Below are 17598 nucleotides of genomic sequence, written 5' to 3'. Positions count from 1 at the left end.
GATTCACGGATTCCAAGTAAACTAGTATATAGGCGCCATATAGTACTTAAATGCTAGATGGTAATGAATGGTATGCATAAATATTACTATTGGCCGCGTCAAGAGGGAAGCATAGGTCGAGACCCTCAAGGATAGATAGCAAATCCTTGAGCAGATGTATCAGCCCCAGCGATAACTATGTTATCAATGTCCCTAAAATGTCTTCCAGACACATCTATGGAAGCCACTCTCGCTATACTATCCTTCGGACTAAATGCTAAGGCAAAGAATTTGTCGGTAGCATCGACACTGAAATCTAACTGTCCTTTATTGCCATTAGTGGAGTTCCATTGTTGAGCGATTCTTCCAGATGGAAGTTCAACTTGGGTAATGGTGTTGGTGCCGGCGTCCGGGAAAAGTCCAGTTGGATATCTGTGGGTGACCGCCGACCAACAAATCGCCTTCTGCCCTGGAACCGCGATTTTGGCGACGGGCCGTTCGGGATTATTGACATCAAGGATATAACCACCGAGCTCGGGCTCTGCAACGAAAGCTAGGGTAGTCTCTGGGATTGGCACAATGCCAAAGGATGAGTTCAAGCCAGCAGGAACAGCGATTCCTGCCTTATCCGAAACTTCTCCCTCCCAACCAACTTCGTATGTAGCAACAAATCCTGGTGTTTGCGATGAGCCACGTGCGGTAACAACTAGCAATGAATCGTCTCTTGCGAACACAGCATCACTAACGAGAATTAGGGATGCGTTTGGGGGGTTTGATTGATGCAAGTCAAATTCTCGGACCGTATCAAACTTGCCAACTCCATGCGAGTCCCATTTGGCGCAACTGATACCTGCGGGGGAGCCAGCGTATCCCACACAGACGGTATCTCTCTTAACAGCAATAGTGTTGGGAAAGCCGCCATTCACAGGGTATGTTCCTACCAGGCTTAGGGAAGTTGGATCGTTACACGGAATGGAAAAGAGGGAAATATCGTTCGAGCCGGCGTTGGTAGTAAACAAGAACTGTAATTTGAGTTAGCCTCGGTTCATCAATCCTCTGTGGCGATTACAGTACATCTTCGTAGACAACTACACTGTGCTGACTTCCTAGCGGGTCCGGAGCGTCTGGCCCAGTAGAACCTATTTCAGCACCACCATGGCCTCCAGTAGCATAGAAACTGTAATTGCCAAGCTTGCCACTTGGGTGAACCTTAACAGCGGCTATTGCATTTGGCGACTTGTTGCTTTGAAAGTAAACAGCCTTGGCGCCATGCTTGAAGTCCAATGGAGAAGCAGTAGCACCGACAAGCAGTGCTACTGAACTGAGGAGTGCCGTGAAGTGATGCATTGTCTCTGTTACGATTGGGACCTTTCAAACTGAACCCAGAGCTTCAAATAGGTAATGGGTATTTATGTTTGAACCTCGATTAAGGGTTCCTGAATCGATACTTATATAACTTACTAATTAGAATTTAAATTCCCCTTAGATATTGGATTAACTCTTGTGCTACCATTATCGCTATGTTTTACTGCAGTAAACAATATGATTCCACATCACAGAAGCCCTAGTTTCCATTTCGGTAGTTCTATCGGCGATCTCATCACTAGCATAACACCAAAGGCCTACTATGACGGAATAAATTATACTGTCAATTTCCAAATTTAGATTTGCATTGAAAAATTTGGGACAAGGAAATGAATACTTGCGAGGCTAGGTCAGCTTCATTTGGCTAAAGAACAATGGACCCTTTCAAGTAACCATATGATTTGCTACAAATGAAGCACAGGTCAAATGAAAAAAAAAATATCCTTCATAGAAACACCCTAGATGATTCCTCAGCAAAGAATGGGTCGATACCACCTGATCCCGGCCCGGCTATTCCAGACCAAGCCTTCCCCAAAGGGGTAACTTTGATCTGTCATAGCCCCCGCATTTTAATGCAGTCCGTTACTTATTGGGGGTCTTGATTCGTAAGATCGGCGGTATGTCTAAATGAGAGATATATTACAAATGGGTACCCACCATAGGAATAATTAAAGCTAATTTCTTCAGATCAGGTACGAGAACTCGCCACAACCTTTCTCCCCCTGGCTCGAGGTGACCCAGCAACTTCTATTTTTTTCCATGCTCCGCTTTTTCAGAAAACAATAAGTCGACAATGAAAAAAAATATCCAGTTGTTTTGAAAAACGGAACATTGTTCTGAACATTGTTCTAACTACGCTCCTTTACCAGTGCTCACCCAATCAGCTTGCGGAAGGTCCAAGTGTACGACATTGTTCAGCCAGGAGTATAGAATTGTAAAACTATTCCCACACTACGGGCCTATGTGGAAGCACATACATGCCTAACAGCTACTTGACGGCGGGCCAGAGACAAGCCATCACGGGTCAGCCCTAGCACACGGTGTGACAGTTTCAAGCTAAAGAGCTTTACCAGTTCCCTGAAAACATCCTCTCCCACAGCTTGGACAGCTCCGAGCTTTGCTTTACAAGCGAACCTAGAATAGTTGAGAATGGTATACTGCGGAAAGCCGAGTAAGGGTTCGTTGCACAATTCGAGTAGGCAAATGGAGACTGTTGGTATTGCATTGTTTCGGTTAGGTCGCTCCTTGATGGTATAGTACCAGCCTGTGTTCGTTATAATGCTACGCTGGCCAAAATTGGAACTCTTACCCTTCTCCTCAAGTACCAAATCCCCTTCCATATCCAGCTTATATAGTGGCACAGACTGCCTCAGTAGCTCCTTGTCAATCTGCGCTACATTCTTCGTCCAGTCAGGCAATTCATCAGGAACAAAAGGTGGCCACGGGTCAACATCCCGATCACGTTAAGCACATTGGTCATTTCTCCGCAGACCTAGACTTAACCTCCAATTGACTACCTCATGTAACTCCTCAAGGATGCAAGCGATAACGGCATAACGAAGCGGACCAGGGTCTTTCGGGTTTGAGATATCTCGCAGCTTCCAGTCAGGACGATAAAAGAAATATTCTGTTTCATATTCCGTAATCTTATATCGATCAGCGAGGTGGAACTCCTAGGCCCGGTATACGGATCGCAGTGTCGTGTCGCCCATGCGCCAGATAGGAATAATTTGGAGATTATGTAAATCACCAAATTGTGAGCTAATTATCCTCGTCTCGTTCTTCCCGTCCTCAATGAGTGCACGGAGAGAAAATGGACCCGGAAGTGGGAAGAACCAAGATGGATATGGGATGAACATGCGTAGGAATGCAAACAAGGGATGCTTGTGGTATTCTCTGAGCCGGACGAGGATACTCAGTATTCGAAGAGGCGACTCCCAGTAGCGGAGCCATGTCTAAAAATGTGCTCAGAGAGATATTTTAGGCCGTCGATGGCGCTTTGGAGGCATTTTGGATTTAGCGGTACCGCATTAATTGAACAATGGTCAGTTCGTACTGTAGGGGACATGAAGGTTAGGGAACATGGCAGAGGAAAGTTACGGCTCGCAAATTCCCAAGGCCCACTCTAGTCTCGATTAAAGATTAATATTTGATAAATTACCATATCATATTAAAAATTTTATTTGTGTAGTGTGAACTAGGTGAAAATTTTAATTTTGTAAAAAGACGAGAAAAGGATGAGATTTTAATATTTTATAATTAATTTGGCGTGGAGAGGGCAGGAGATCATTTGAGATTCTGCAACGCCTTTCCCTACATACTTCTAGGCGTTAGAGGTATAGGCAAATTTAGTAGTCTGCGATAATAGCTAAAATGTGTTAGGGGAAATTTCAACGTTTTGACATATGTAATTTTGATGGCCGGGGGTGTTTACTACATTTGAAATGTGTGTTGTTCAATATCGGTTATTTATTCTTAATTGAGTGAGGTCTAGTTCCAAGTTTGATTATCTTTAAAAAAGGTATTCCCGAAATAGTAACTAAAGGCCTGATTTAAATGATTCCTAAGGGAGGGCTTGCGCATGCTAGCTCAGTAAAAAATTGACGTGTTGTGCAGCGAATATGTTATTAATTTTTGGCTCGCTTGTCGAAGTTTGAGCTCGTTTCATCGCAGTGCTCTTCGTCGCTTAATCGCAGCTTTCTCCTCCTTGATCTTATTTACCTCAACACCACCAAATTCTTTGCGCCATTCTTCTGCCTTTTCCGGTTTTATGCGGGTGAATAGGCATTCCGCTTTGCCAATCTCATGACCCGGCCTAACAGAATCTGCTTTCCAATGATCGGGGATGAGAATTGGTTTCATCCGGAGTTGCCGATTTATGGATATAGCTGTCTCAGGCATATATGGGGCAATGATCGAGGCTATGAGATGGATTAAATTGAGCGCTATACCAATAACAGCTGCACATTTAGACGGCTCGTTCTCAGCAAGATTATTGTCAAGTCTATTCGACTGAAGAAAGTGATTTCCTTGTTGAGAGATGAGAAGTGCTGTGGCTATTCCGGCCCTAATTTTGACAGTATCAAGTTCTTGGATGTACTGGGTAAGAAGCTTGTTCACTGCTGCCTTCCAGTCACCCCAGGATGTATCGCGATATTGTGTCCAGTCAGGCACAACGTTGTTGAAGTGGCGTGAGTTCACAAATTTCACGACGCGGTTAACAAAATTACCAAGATTTTTGAGGAGAGAATTGTTATTTGCACTAATGAAATAGTCCCAATCAAACTCACTATCTCCAGTTTCGGGTCGATACGATAGCAGGTAGTAACGCCAGATATCAGAAGGTACGCCAGTCTTCTGAGCTGAATCACCAAAGACTCCAATACCTCGAGATTTGGAAAATTTCCCACCTTCATATGTAAGATAGTCTGTCGCGGCGAGATGGTGGAGCTTTGTCCAAGGGTCTTTGGTGCCAATTTGAGTGCCTGGAAAAATTACTGAGTGGTAGACCACATTGTCTTTGCCCATAAATTGATAGAGACGAACATCGTCAGGATTTCGCCACCACCTTTCCCATTGATCCGTATAGTTGGCGGTAATAGAAACATAGCCAATGCAAGCATCAAACCACGCGTAAATAACCTTGTCTTTGTATTCTGGTAAAGGAACTGGGGTCCCCCATTTCATATCCCTGGTGATGCTGCGTGGTTTCAGCCCTTCTTTCAACCAAGAAGCGGTAATGACCTTCCCATTGCTGGACCAAGTACCATTGACTGATGATTCTCTAAAAAAGGATTCAATTTCAGGCTGGAGCTTGTCCAGTTCGAAGAAAATATGTTTCGTACTTCTAGTGATTGGCGTGGAATTGTCAACTTTGCATCGGGGGTTTTTGAGTTGAAGGGGATCGAGAAGGCCCCCACAAAAGTCACACTGATCCCCACGAGCTTCAGCGTAGCTACACATCGGACATTCACCTTCAACGAAGCGATCTGCAAGGAATGAATGGTGCTCTTGACAATAAAGCTGGGTTGTCATCTCCTCCTTCAAAAAGCCGTTGTCATTCAGTTTCATGAAGATGTCTTGGGTTATGTCCGTCTGGAGCTGGGTTGTGGTACGACCAAAGATGTCGAAACCGAGATTAAACCATTTATATATTCCAGCGTGAATATCATGGTATTTGTCACAGAGTTCTCGCGATGTACATTTCTCTACAAGCGCCCTTGCTTCTGTTGTCGTTCCGTACTCATCCGTGCCTACACATATATTTCATTATACTAGGTCACTACCAAAAAGAAAAATGGAATGAATCGCCATGATTACTTACCGCAGATATATAGAGTGTTAATACCACGAGCTCTGCAGTACCTCGCAAAAACATCAGCCGAGAGGACCGATCCTATGATATTCCCCAGATGTGGCACATTGTTCACGTAGGGTAGAGCGCTAGTAATAAGTATGTTTCGTTTTCCAGGCTCTGGGAGAATGATATCACGGCTGGGCGATTCTTCGGCCATGTTTCTCGATATTGACACCATGACAATAAAGTTGAAAGAAGCACCAGATCGATCGGAATTATCAGGTTTCTTTTAAAGAAAACTTTTACAAAATTTCCTTGTTGGACGGGGGCAAGAGGCATATTATGGAGGGGTTAATGTTTGCGGAAAATAGTTATTCCCTCAGACAAAGAACCAAGTACATGGTCTACAATGAAATCTTTCCTAGTGACGCATTTTTTTTTAAAGATCCTTTCTGTATTTTCCTTTTACAGTCCTACAGTTGGAGTACGCAACAAGGACTAAAGACATTGCGGTAAAGGCTCTTTCTTCTCTTTCGTCAATCCTCCATCTCACCAAATCTATGGTGAAACTTAGTCAATGATATTCAATAATCAAGATCAAACTACTTTGCCTCACTTCTGATATGTCTTAACAGAGCCGTTTGGTAGATCAAACAGACGATCTGGCACCCCGCAATCGTCAATGGGGGCAAAGCTTGAGTCCTGTCTTGGACAAGGACCCCTACATATGTGCAGTTCGGATGGTTAATTTATTCAAGAACCTCTGTTACTTACTCTTTATATTATTGCAGCACATAGTGTTTGAGAGAAAGTGGAGGATGTACAATTCTTTATGTAGATTTCAAAATACCTCTTGATACCTCATTAATCTGTTTCGGGGGTTCTATCTACGTTGATTAACATGGATACTTGTGCATATACAAGTTAAAAGACAAAGGCCAAGATCAAACATCCATCAATATCACTGATTGCACCTACCAATGAAACGGCATCCTTTTGAAAGGGCGGATATGGTAATGCGAAGGTCATGCACGAAACATGAGCGCAGATGACACAGTTGTTTACTCAAATTAATCATTCAGGTAGGTTTCATTATATCTTATAATCCTATCAATACTCTCACTTACTTTCTAGCTTGTATTGAACAGATTATGGAGCAGCTCCAGCCCCTGCAGTATAAAACCGCCGTCTTCGCAATTGAATGTTCCATCCTTTTCTTCTTCTATGCCTACCAACACTTTTCAGTTTAGTATCAATTTATATCTAAAGCAAAAAGCTTCGTCATTACATTTGTCTACCTCTTACGTTTTTTTCTTATTCTCAAAACAATATGGCTGCTTCCGAAATCCAGGAACCCATCGATCAACGCTACTCCGTCTGCGACGATTGCGGCTGGCAGGGTTCAAACTCTGCAGCCTCTTGCCCTGAATGCGGTGGATCTCTTGTCTCACGATGGCAGTTTCCTGGGAAAGTATAGAGACGAGCAAAACCAGCTTCACCAACAAATATTCTTTGATTGTTTCACTGCCCCACTGTCAAGCCACTAGCCTCGCAAAAAAAGGTGTAGAATAATGAACAATATAAGTGTTGTGCGATAATAATGTGGGTTAGCTTTTATATCGCATTTTTACGAGCTTGTCATAATTAGCAATCCAGATAATGTCTACTAGTTCTTTTGGCATTCTCAGCAATCTGGGATCAAGCCATTACCAACTGGCCAAAATGAGTTTGTTGCTGTATTGGATTCTGGACTAGTGGAATTATATAGGACATTCTATCAGCATGAGAAGGGCGTGTAGATTATCTAGTTCTCCCAGGCCTTCTTTTGGAAGGGGACCGAGAAGTAGAGGACGGAAAGAAAAGAAAAATCATTGATGTCTATGCTCGAAATCCTAGGAAGGAAATCCGCCCTGATGCGTGTCCCAGGGCAATTATACGATCCTTAATCGCCGAACAACTAGGCCGAAACTCGGGAGGAAGCCAGAGCACTTTATCACCACCCAGGGCTATCCACTCCCCCTGCTGTATAGATATATCTGTTATCTCTGTATTCACCAGGGTTGAACTAGAGGTATAATTGTAACACCCGAGCTGAAAATCAAAGGGTCCGAGGTTGGTGCTGATATATGAGCCATCATGAGAAAATTTAAGCTCAGTGACTACTCCGGCGACTCCTAGAGTCTGTCGCAGCGCCCCTGTTACTGTATCCCAGAGTCGGACTGTTTTATCTTCAGAGCCAGATGCTAGCAGCTGTCCGTCAGGCGAAAATCCTAGAGAACTAATTGAAGCCGAATGGCCCTCAAAAGTCCGCTGTAGAGCACCTGTAACGGTATCCCAGAGCCTGACTGTTTTATCATCGGAACCAGACGCCAGGATTTGGCTGTTGGGTGAGTATGCCAAAGCATGTACCCAGCCTAGATTGCCCGAAATATTCTGCTGCTCGACGCCGCTCTCGATATTCCATAGCCTGACTGATCGAAATGAGCCGGATGCTAGGGATAGGCCGTCGAAAGAGAACGCCATAGACCGAACCGAATTTGAATGGCGCTTAACATTCTGCAGCTGAATTCCCCTGTTGGTATCCCATAATCTGATTGTCTTATCACGGGAGCAAGATGCCAGCAGTCGACCATCTGGAGAGAACGCCACAGATCGAATTGAACTTGTATGACCTGCGAAGGTCTGCTGTAAGGCGCCCGTATAGGTATCCCAGAGCTTAACTGTCTCATCGCTAGAGCCAGATGCCACAAGTCGGCCATCTGGGGAAAATACCACGGAACAAACTAAATATTTATGGCCCTTGAGTGTCTGCTTTAGGGCGCTAGTGGCGACATCCCAAAGTCTGACCGTCTCATCATCGGAACCGGACGCCATGACGCGGTCGTCGGGTGAAAACGCCACACACCGAACTGAACCTGTATGGCCTTGAAAAGTCTGCTGTAAGGTGCTTGTGGCTAAATCCCAGACCCTGATCGTCTCATCATCAGAACCAGATGCCAAGACCCGGCCGTCGGGTGAAAATGCCACAGAACGAATAGAACCTGCATGGCCTTGGAAAGTCTGCTGTAAGGTGCCTGTGGCTAAATCCCAGACCCTGACCGTCTCGTCATCAGAACCAGACGCCAGGGCCTGGCCGTCGGGTGAGAATGCCACAGACTGAACTGAATGCGTATGACCCCAAGAGTCTGCTGTAAGATACCTGAAACTGTATCCCAGAGCTTGACTGTTTTATCGTCGGAGCCTGATGCAAGAAGCTTGCTAAACGGGGAGAATGCCACAGACTGAACTGAATGCGTATGACCCCCAAGAGTCTGCTGTAAGATACCTGAAACTGTATCCCAGAGCTTGACTGTTTTATCGTCGGAGCCTGATGCAAGAAGCTTGCTAAACGGGGAGAATGCCACAGACTGAACTGAATGCGTATGACCCTCAAGAGTCTCCTGTAAGGCACCTGTAGCAGTATCCCAGAGCTTGACTGTTCTATCATGGGAGCCGGACGCAAGTAGCCGACCATCAGGTGAGAATGCCACCGATTGAACTAAACTTGAATGGCCCTCGAGAGTCTGCAATTCTGCGCTCCAAGTTTCTTCAACCTCTGGCAACCTATATAACCAAGTAGGAAGGTCTTTATTGAAGATTTTGCGTATTAGCGCCTCCTGAGGCGCAAATACGAGACCTGAACAATAAAGCTGAAGGGGCGCCTCTGTAGCTGTCTGACAATTTCGAAGGACAAAGCGCTTTGCATCATTGAGAAATTCTGACATTGCGGAATGGTTTTCGCCCTATATTAATTAGTGTGAATCACATATGACTGTCGATGTAACTTACTGGTATAATCGTCTGGAGAAGATTGATCATCCCTACTAATTCCATTGCAGCGCCTAGAAGGCTCATTGCTTCCACCCAATGCAGGAAATGCTCCTGGAGAAAGAACAGAATATCTTCCATCTCAGAAGACGGGGCTTCGCTTTTTTCAAGGTGGTATGTCCAGTAACGACAGGAATATTGTAATTCTGGTGGTATATGCTGGTGGATAGATTGAGGATCGATTGCTGCTATTTGTATTCCAGGACCTTCGAGATTGCAGATATTTTTCTTCAGATAACTTTGCATGGTTTTAAGACAGCATTTAACAATATCTTTATGCTTTTTTGGTTCATTCACATAAAACTTGGTTCTAGACTGGACCAAAAAATCCCGGAATGATAGATGTAGAATCCTAATAGACTGATCTCGGTCATCTGGGATACTTAGAACCGATCGGAATGAATCTAATCGATTACTGATCTGGTCTACTCCTATCCCAAGAAACCGTGATAATGCATTTATAGAAAACGGAATAAGAAAAAGGATGATGACGCCAATTATTTCCTGAAACTCTTGTAGAAGCTGCTGCTGCTCTGACTTATCACTCTCTTGATCGTCCAGTAGTCGAGTCAGAATTGGTAGATATGTTCTATCCATTCTTGATACATATTTGGTTTGGTCTATAAGAAGCTCTGCGAGACGCAATTTAGGTTCCCATTTTGAATTTTTGATATAACGGCACACCGTGGCAGCTGAAATAAACAGTGGAACGGACATTGTGACCAATTCTTGAATAACGTTATCGCCGGGCCAGTCTTGAGAAATATTTCTATCGTGTTTGACCTTCGCAAACTGGTCCCGTAGGAATAAATGTATATCGTGTTCAGTCACTTCTTCGGGTATCTTATGAAGAGCTAGGTCCTGATATTCATGATCCGCAATCTCTGAAAAGCCGAGACTAATTGGGAGTTCAGGCCTGCTAGTCAAGAAGATCCGAAGGTCAATCGCTTTTACCTTCTGTAGAAGAGGCAGTAATCGAATTATATTTCGGACATCTTGATCGTGTTCACATTCGTCTAAAGCGTCGATCACCATTACAGCGGTTTGAGGTTGGCCGAGTTGGTTAAGATGCAGCAGTGATTGAAGAAATAGCTTCTCAAACTGCTCCCTGAGCGATTTTGACGCAATATCAGGGTCATGATCAAGTGTCTCTTGCACACCAAACCTCAGCCCGGGGATCCCGAGCATCAGTTGCCTTATTAATGTCGGGAAAAACTTCTTCGCATTTCCTCGGTCCCTTTCACCCCTCTTAAAGAAGAAGCTAGCACCTAGATGGTTGATATCCTTGAGCGACCTTGCCACAGTCCGAGATATTGTTGATTTTCCTGTCCCAGCCATTCCCTTCAACCAGAAAATGCGTTTTTGGGACGGCGATATAGCCCATTCCATTATATGCTGGAGAAGCTCGGTCCTAGTGCCTTGAAGACATTGGACTTCGTCTCGATCAGAGAATGACTCAAACCCCGCCTCCATCACGCCTTCCAACTTCCCAAGATTCAAATATTGATTAATACGATCGGTGTTCTGGGCCACGCCAACCATAAGAGAACTATGCAGACTTTGAATCAATTATACTGAGTGAAAATATCGCGCTTGATAAACGTACGTCTGATCCACCTGTAAAGATAAGAGGAATGAAGATTTATACCTCTCGAGGCTCTGAATAATACCTTCTACCTCTGCGCGCTTCAGGGGCCACTTTAAGGCTCGTAATCCCACTTTCCTCATCAGCTTCTTTCCCTTCCCTGAATCGACTCTTGCTTCTAAGGCTCGGAGGTCGGAGAGGCAGTCGGTAATGCTACTGGCTAGTTGTGAAGAGGTAGGTAGGGAATTTCGGTCATTACTTTGAAGGAATTTATGCAGTTCTTGGATTATGCCTTGGAGGGTTGCAATCGCCTGTTGTAGGGTGAAGATTTCAGCTCGTGCATCTTTCACCTCTTGAATGTAGCCTCCGCAAAGCTTCACGATGCTTCCCGTTAGTTGAATGAGCGCGATAACGCTCGATACCGAGGATAAACCATCCATTTGGAGGGACACGGCATAAAAGCCTATGTTAAACGTAGGTAGGTACGATGGCGACGAAATTAGGGTTCGGAATTGTAGGTTGGGCTGTTCTGGCGAAAAGATAAAGAGGGGTAATATAGGTGCCGGGCACGAGGCTGTGAACCAGAGTGCATCTCACGAGCCAATATGACTAATCATGCGTTTCCTTGGTGAAAAGCTAAGACTAAAGATGCAAGGAGAGTAGTCCACAGGAAACGAGCACTGTCATATAGTCACGGTGTGAAATACCACAACTTAATTCTATCGTGCTCAAACACAGACGGAATCTGTCCACTGTCGTCGGCCCGTACCGACCCAGACCCATCTCGTTGCCCTGCGCCCCTAGCCAGGTACCTCATCGACTTTTTCCGCTAACAGCGCGACAAAGACCATTATGGCGCCCTGACTTGCCCCCTCCCAGCTCGTGATGATCCGCGACATGATCAGAAGCAGATCGCTGACTACTTTACAGATAGCCGAGGCAGTTGGCTGCAGCAAACGTTCGATCATAACCATCAGGGCCAACCTCAAATGTTTGGCGATGTCCAAGCACTCTTGATTATTTGAAACATTACTACAGTACAGTGCTTTGCACTAATGGCCTTCCCACCTAGACACTTCTAGGCTCTTTTCTGAACCGTCCCCACCCCATGGGAGCTTGGGCCGATCCGAGAAGATTTCTACTATGAGACGCACATAACCTCTTGGAACGGATCAGATGCGTTGCAGTCTCGACAGTACGCCGGCCGCTCTTCCAACACGCCACCGCTGACTCTGGCTCTGATGTTTGAACAGTTCCTGTCGATAAAAAAAGCCGTACGGAGTGATTTAGCGGGACATCATTGAGGCGTGTTCCGTGTTCTGTGCTACTGCTGGAATGGGCGGCGGTAGCAGCGTCCATGGGCAGGGTAACTATGGCGGGTGCATTACCGACATCTCGTATTGACACAGCCACGTAAAGCTTTGCGACATCTCTAACCCTAACCCTGACGCATCTGCCGATCAGGAGACAGGCTCCATCGGTGGTGATAGGAGTGGACCGCTTCCTCACGGCTCGCCTCGTCACTGATCTGCGTGAAATATTAAACGTCCCCAGGACTCACACCAACGAGATTCAACAGCCCACCATCGAAGACAACAGTCGCAAGTGACTCATCATCTTATCACAGTCTTCCTTTGGCGATGCGAGAGTATTGCCCGCGGTCTATCACGGCCATAAGGTGGAGCTGGTCTTCGTCTCGACCATGACCGAGTCAGTCCGCGTATGGTCATGGTGTTCTGTTGACCGTGATATATACGATGGGCTGAACAACCAACCCGGGCAGCTTGGACCGGAGGATTCTTAATTGCAACTTTCTCTCAACATTTGACGTTGCAGTCTTTTAATACTTTGCCAGGTCTGATCTGTGCCCGAGGCTATTACGTATATGAACAAGTTGGCCCAGTTCAAGCCCTGGTTCATCGAAGAGCCCACCTCTCCCGACTCGGCCACGCCGCCATTCGCAAGGCGCTTTCCAAAACTCCATACGGACCCATTGGCGTTGCCACGGGCGAAATGTGCCAGAACAGAGTTATGGTCAAACAATTCCTACAAGCCGGAGCCCTCACTGTTCTCCAGGCCGACGCATGCCGTGTTGGCGGAGTCAACGAATGCCCGGCAATCCTCCTGCTTGCGGGCAAGTTTGGTGTTCCTATTGCCCCACATTCTGGCGGTGTCGGTCTGCTAGAGTATACGCAGCACCTGAGCACGATTGATTATGTTGTGGTGAGTGGAAAGAAGAGTCTGTTGGAATATGTGGACCACTTGCATGAGCATTCCGAGCATCCAGCTGGTGTCAAGGATGGGTATTTTGTCACGTCGACGGTACCAGGGTATAGCGTGCAGATGAAGCGTGATAGCATGAACCAGTACTCGTTCCCCGGAGAGGCTGGAAAGAGCTGGTGGACGTCTGAGGAGCCTAGAGTTATTCTGAACGGTCTGCGAGTTGTTTAGCTATACCAAATGATGTTTTATGTGGTTTGAATTATTTCCGTAAATAGCCATTTCACAACGTGGGTTTGAGCTTCTCATTCATATCAATTGAAACATGTAAAATCTTCTTTACTATTCACTCCACCTCCCAACCAATCCCTCCTCGGCTTGACCCAAAACAGGATCCCTCTCTGGTTTCACAACAGCCCAAACCTTTTCATAATCCCCAACGTGCCCTCCTCCAGTGCAAAAGTCCCATGCTCCTCCTTCTTTCGGATAAGCACCCATCATGGTAAACCCAGAAAGCGGTGTGTCAGCTATCGCCTGTCTTTGATCATGAGCCGAAACATCAGGACCGTTTCTGGGGGTCAATAGTGCGAATGGAAGAGAAGGGCTGGTATCAAACGTCTTGTGCGCGACGCCTGCGGGGATGACAAAGACGTCGCCTACGTGGGCTTGCACTTTGACACCGTCTTCTTCATGACCACCATTAGTGGCACCGGTACTACCATCTCCTCTATCCTCTTGATCCGCAGCACCAAACTGAATCGTGGCAGACCCAGAAAGCACTACCATGCATTCATGCGCGTTTGAGTGGTAATGCGAAGCCTGCGTAGAACCATAGCGGTATATCCACTGTGCCTGCCATCCATTCTCGGAGAGTATGTCATAGGCTTGAGCTGCTGCTGTAGACGATACGGGAAAGAAGCCTGGATAGTGGAGAATAGGCCGAGGGGAGTTGGGGATGAGCGATGTGGGGGGAAGTTGATAAGTTTTGACTTGAACCATTGTTTCTTGTGTTTTTGTATTCTCCATATTGATTTAACATTGTGATTTCGAGCTAGTGATAAATGGGACTGATATGTTATAGATGAAAGAGCGTCGGAGTAATCAGTTGTCAACCAGTAAACCGCACCTGAGTCGACCAATAGCCTCAATTGCTGTTCCAAACTGCTGATTAATGTACGTGGCCACAAGTAAAATCCTGATCTAGAAAAATTAGTAAGAATCAATGATTTATATAGAATTCTTATATAAATAGATAATTAATGATAATTTAGAATAATTAGATCTTTTAATATCTTTATAGAAGGAGTACTTTCATATGTATTCTGTAGTTATTAAATTTAATCTATAAAATGGTATAGTTATAAGTTTAGTCTTTACTTTATATTGATTATTATTTTCTATAGATTCTTAAGGCTATCTCAAAGTTATAGTTTTAAATTATATCACTTTGTGGGATATATTCCACGTGTACGTGTTGACTTTTATCATCAGTCGGGCTCTTTGATCTGATTGATGTCCAAAAAGGTTGCTTGATGAATCGAGAAAGAGAGAAACACAGACTTGTGAGATTGGTATCTTCATAATCTTTCGGGCTTCTGTTCGTACCACTTGGTCTCTGTAGATGAGTCGGGATGCGATACACGGGAGGGGATTAGACACACAGGGTGGTTGCCAGTGGGTATTACGCCCGTCCAGATTTCCCATTTCCAGCGAGTCCAGCGGTATCAGATTCTACTTGCATATGCTCAAGACAGGATTGGGTTGTCCCGGGTCTTTGAGGGGTCAACCGATGCTTGTGATTTTGAAGATTTCATTGAGCAGCTTTTTTAATATTGCGGTAAATGGCCAGAGCTAAAGTCTGTTCTTATCATGGAAAATGTGTCCTCTCATTGTCATATCTCTACTTCGCGACGAGTAATTATGACAAAGTTTTTGAGTCTAAGGTTGTAGGCTGGCAACGAATGTGGCTGGAATTTCGATACCTGTTTCCCTTGCGATAGAAGGGCTTCCGTGGTACGAAACCAAATAATTCATCCTAATAATATATTGAGTAGATAAAGAGCACGGTAGAGTGCGTTGATGATTACGGAGAAAGAAATATGAGTTAGGTATAGATGAAAATCTCAGCGCGCGGTATGCAGGGTTCAGTTCGGGCCCGAGACGTTCGGAGAGTCCGAGGATCCATGATCGCTCGGACTCTCATACTCACCGAGTTTACTGTCAAGACATGAACTAAGAAATTATAAATATAGCTGCCGATCCCCATCTCTCATATTTTAAAACACCATTTAAATACATATCAGACACAGTAACTCTCGCCTTCCCACATGAACCTAACAACTCTCTCAAAAATGGCGATCAAAAGAGAAAAGACATCTGTCCTTATTATTGGAGGGTCCCTAGTTGGTCTCTCCACCGCTGTGTTTCTATCCCACCAGGGCATTAAGCCTATTCTCATCGAACGGCATGCCGATAGCTCCCCTCACCCCCGGGCAATGGGTTTCCTATCGCGCTCCATGGAGGCGTATCGCTCTTCTGGATTGAAGGACAAGATACCTCTTGCCGACCCCAACTTCAAGCTCGTCCGTACTCGAGTGCACAGTTTAGCAGGTGATTGGCATGAGAACTCTTATTGGAATCCCGAAAAATCTGGAGCAGCACCGAAGAAGGGTGAGAGCGAAATTATGAACTATTCATACACTATTGGAGCTGACGCAGCTCAGGACGAAATGGAAGGGTATTTCAGAGAAGCTGCACTTAGCAAAGGCGCTGATCTACGCTATTCGACTACATTAATCAGCTTTCAACAAGATCAAAACGGCATCACTGCCTTGTTGAAAAACAGAGTTGACGGGACTGAATATGAGATTCGCGCAGATTACATGGTTGCTGCAGACGGTAACCGAAGCTTTGTTCGTGAGTCGTTGGGCATCGAACGCGACGGCCGTGGGCATATGCAGACCATGCGAAGTGTATTATTCAAGGCGCCCGGGCTCGATAAATATCGCAAAGATGCAGTGCAATTTAGCATTGACCAACCAGACCTGCAGGCGTTCTTAGTATATTATCGCAACAGTCGATGGGCACTAATGTTCTCTGACGAGGTAGAGAGAGATGAAACTGCCTATAAAGATGCCATTTACAAGGCTATTGGCGATGCTGATATTACTATCGAAATCATAACCACTGGCGAATGGGAGTTAACCGCATTAATCGCAAATTCATACCAATCTGGTCGCATCTTCCTAGCTGGCGATTCCGCCCATACTTTACCGCCGAATAGAGGTGGCTTTGGTGCAAATACTGGGATTGCTGACGCGTGGAATCTATCCTGGAAGCTAGCTTCTGTAGTGAAGGGACATTCTAGGCCAGAGCTTTTGGATACATATGAAGTTGAGCGACGACCAGTTGCTTTGTTCAGACACGATCAAATGTTTCTCCGACAAGACTACAAAACTTTCGCCGCGAAGGATGGAAAATCGGCAGTAGCATATGACGACATTGCTATTGAGCTAGGTGAATTGTATCGATCCAAGGCCGTTATCTCAGATTCTTCGAACGAAGAAATACCTGTAAAGCGACCAGATGAGTGGAACGGAGAACCTGGAACGCGGGCAGCACACTGGTGGTTGAGTGGTGACAAATCACGAAGCACTATTGATTTTTACGGAGAAAATTGGGTACTAATTACCGAAAGTGAAGAATGGAAGGATGCTGTTGCCCAAGTGAACGATGGATCGAAGTCGCTTAAGATTGACTGCATTCAACTTGGTGTTGACGAGAAAGTTGAGGATCTGGAAGGTCTTAGAAAGATTATGGGAATCACAGATACAGGAGCTTCCCTTATTCGCCCAGATGGAATTGTTGCTTGGAGATCGCAGCGGTTGTCGAGTTTAAACTTAACACCTGCTGAAGAGCTGAATCAAGTGTTATCTCAGGTCGCATTCTTGACTGATCTTTCGTGATTAAACTTTCGTTTGATCGTGTTATGTTACTATTCCTCTGATGCGGTTGTCGAAGGATTCAATATGTGTTATTAGGGAAAGAAGGAAAGAATTTTGATTTTGACCGTAGATACCTAGATATGAAATAATGATTAGCAATGACTTTTTCCTTTTGGGTTCATGTCTCATCCGAATTTTGGACACGTATAATCGCAGAATATATTTAGGAGCTTGAATTTGAGTACATATGTATTCATAATGTGCCAAACCACAGTGTTATGTAATTTAATACGAGTAACTATACATTTTATCCCAGTAATGATGAGTTTGCATGAGGTTAT

General features: G+C 45.1%; 6 protein-coding genes across 6 annotated transcripts; 2 read left to right on the top strand and 4 right to left on the bottom strand.

Annotated features, from left to right (window-relative positions):
* Positions 1 to 125: 125 nt before the first annotated feature.
* On the bottom strand, positions 126 to 1326 carry BGW36DRAFT_354918 (uncharacterized protein; the record flags this gene model as incomplete). Its single annotated transcript, XM_046213580.1, has 2 exons — positions 126 to 1001; positions 1054 to 1326. The coding sequence occupies 2 exons, from the start codon at positions 1324 to 1326 to the stop codon at positions 126 to 128; spliced, it is 1149 nt and encodes a 382-aa protein (XP_046076516.1).
* Positions 1327 to 4008: 2682 nt separating this feature from the next.
* BGW36DRAFT_288140 (methionyl-tRNA synthetase) lies at positions 4009 to 5858 on the bottom strand (the record flags this gene model as incomplete). Its single annotated transcript, XM_046210553.1, has 2 exons — positions 4009 to 5597; positions 5669 to 5858. 2 exons carry the CDS (start codon positions 5856 to 5858, stop codon positions 4009 to 4011), a joined length of 1779 nt encoding a protein of 592 aa, XP_046076515.1.
* A 1621-nt stretch (positions 5859 to 7479) lies between these two features.
* On the bottom strand, positions 7480 to 11847 carry BGW36DRAFT_443770 (WD40-repeat-containing domain protein). The gene is made up of 4 exons (XM_046221627.1): positions 11115 to 11847; positions 9470 to 11057; positions 8841 to 9423; positions 7480 to 8802 (listed from the first exon to the last, which is right to left on the bottom strand). The coding sequence occupies exons 1-4, from the start codon at positions 11531 to 11533 to the stop codon at positions 7520 to 7522; spliced, it is 3873 nt and encodes a 1290-aa protein (XP_046076514.1). The 5' UTR covers positions 11534 to 11847; the 3' UTR covers positions 7480 to 7519.
* Positions 11848 to 13106: 1259 nt separating this feature from the next.
* BGW36DRAFT_354915 (enolase C-terminal domain-like protein) lies at positions 13107 to 13544 on the top strand (the record flags this gene model as incomplete). The annotated part of the gene is made up of 1 exon (XM_046213579.1): positions 13107 to 13544. One exon carries the CDS (start codon positions 13107 to 13109, stop codon positions 13542 to 13544), a length of 438 nt encoding a protein of 145 aa, XP_046076513.1.
* Positions 13545 to 13655: 111 nt separating this feature from the next.
* BGW36DRAFT_286986 (uncharacterized protein) lies at positions 13656 to 14312 on the bottom strand (the record flags this gene model as incomplete). Its single annotated transcript, XM_046210469.1, has 1 exon — positions 13656 to 14312. The coding sequence occupies one exon, from the start codon at positions 14310 to 14312 to the stop codon at positions 13656 to 13658; it is 657 nt and encodes a 218-aa protein (XP_046076512.1).
* A 1288-nt stretch (positions 14313 to 15600) lies between these two features.
* BGW36DRAFT_369417 (FAD binding domain-containing protein) lies at positions 15601 to 17485 on the top strand. The gene has a single exon (XM_046215134.1). The coding sequence runs from the start codon at positions 15641 to 15643 to the stop codon at positions 17276 to 17278; it is 1638 nt and encodes a 545-aa protein (XP_046076511.1). The 5' UTR covers positions 15601 to 15640; the 3' UTR covers positions 17279 to 17485.
* Positions 17486 to 17598: the final 113 nt, after the last annotated feature.

This window comes from Talaromyces proteolyticus (genome assembly GCF_021365285.1).
Source record: "Talaromyces proteolyticus strain PMI_201 chromosome Unknown BGW36scaffold_2, whole genome shotgun sequence".
Classification (NCBI taxonomy): Eukaryota; Fungi; Ascomycota; class Eurotiomycetes; order Eurotiales; family Trichocomaceae; genus Talaromyces; species Talaromyces proteolyticus.
This window is presented reverse-complemented; position numbering and strand designations above follow the sequence as displayed.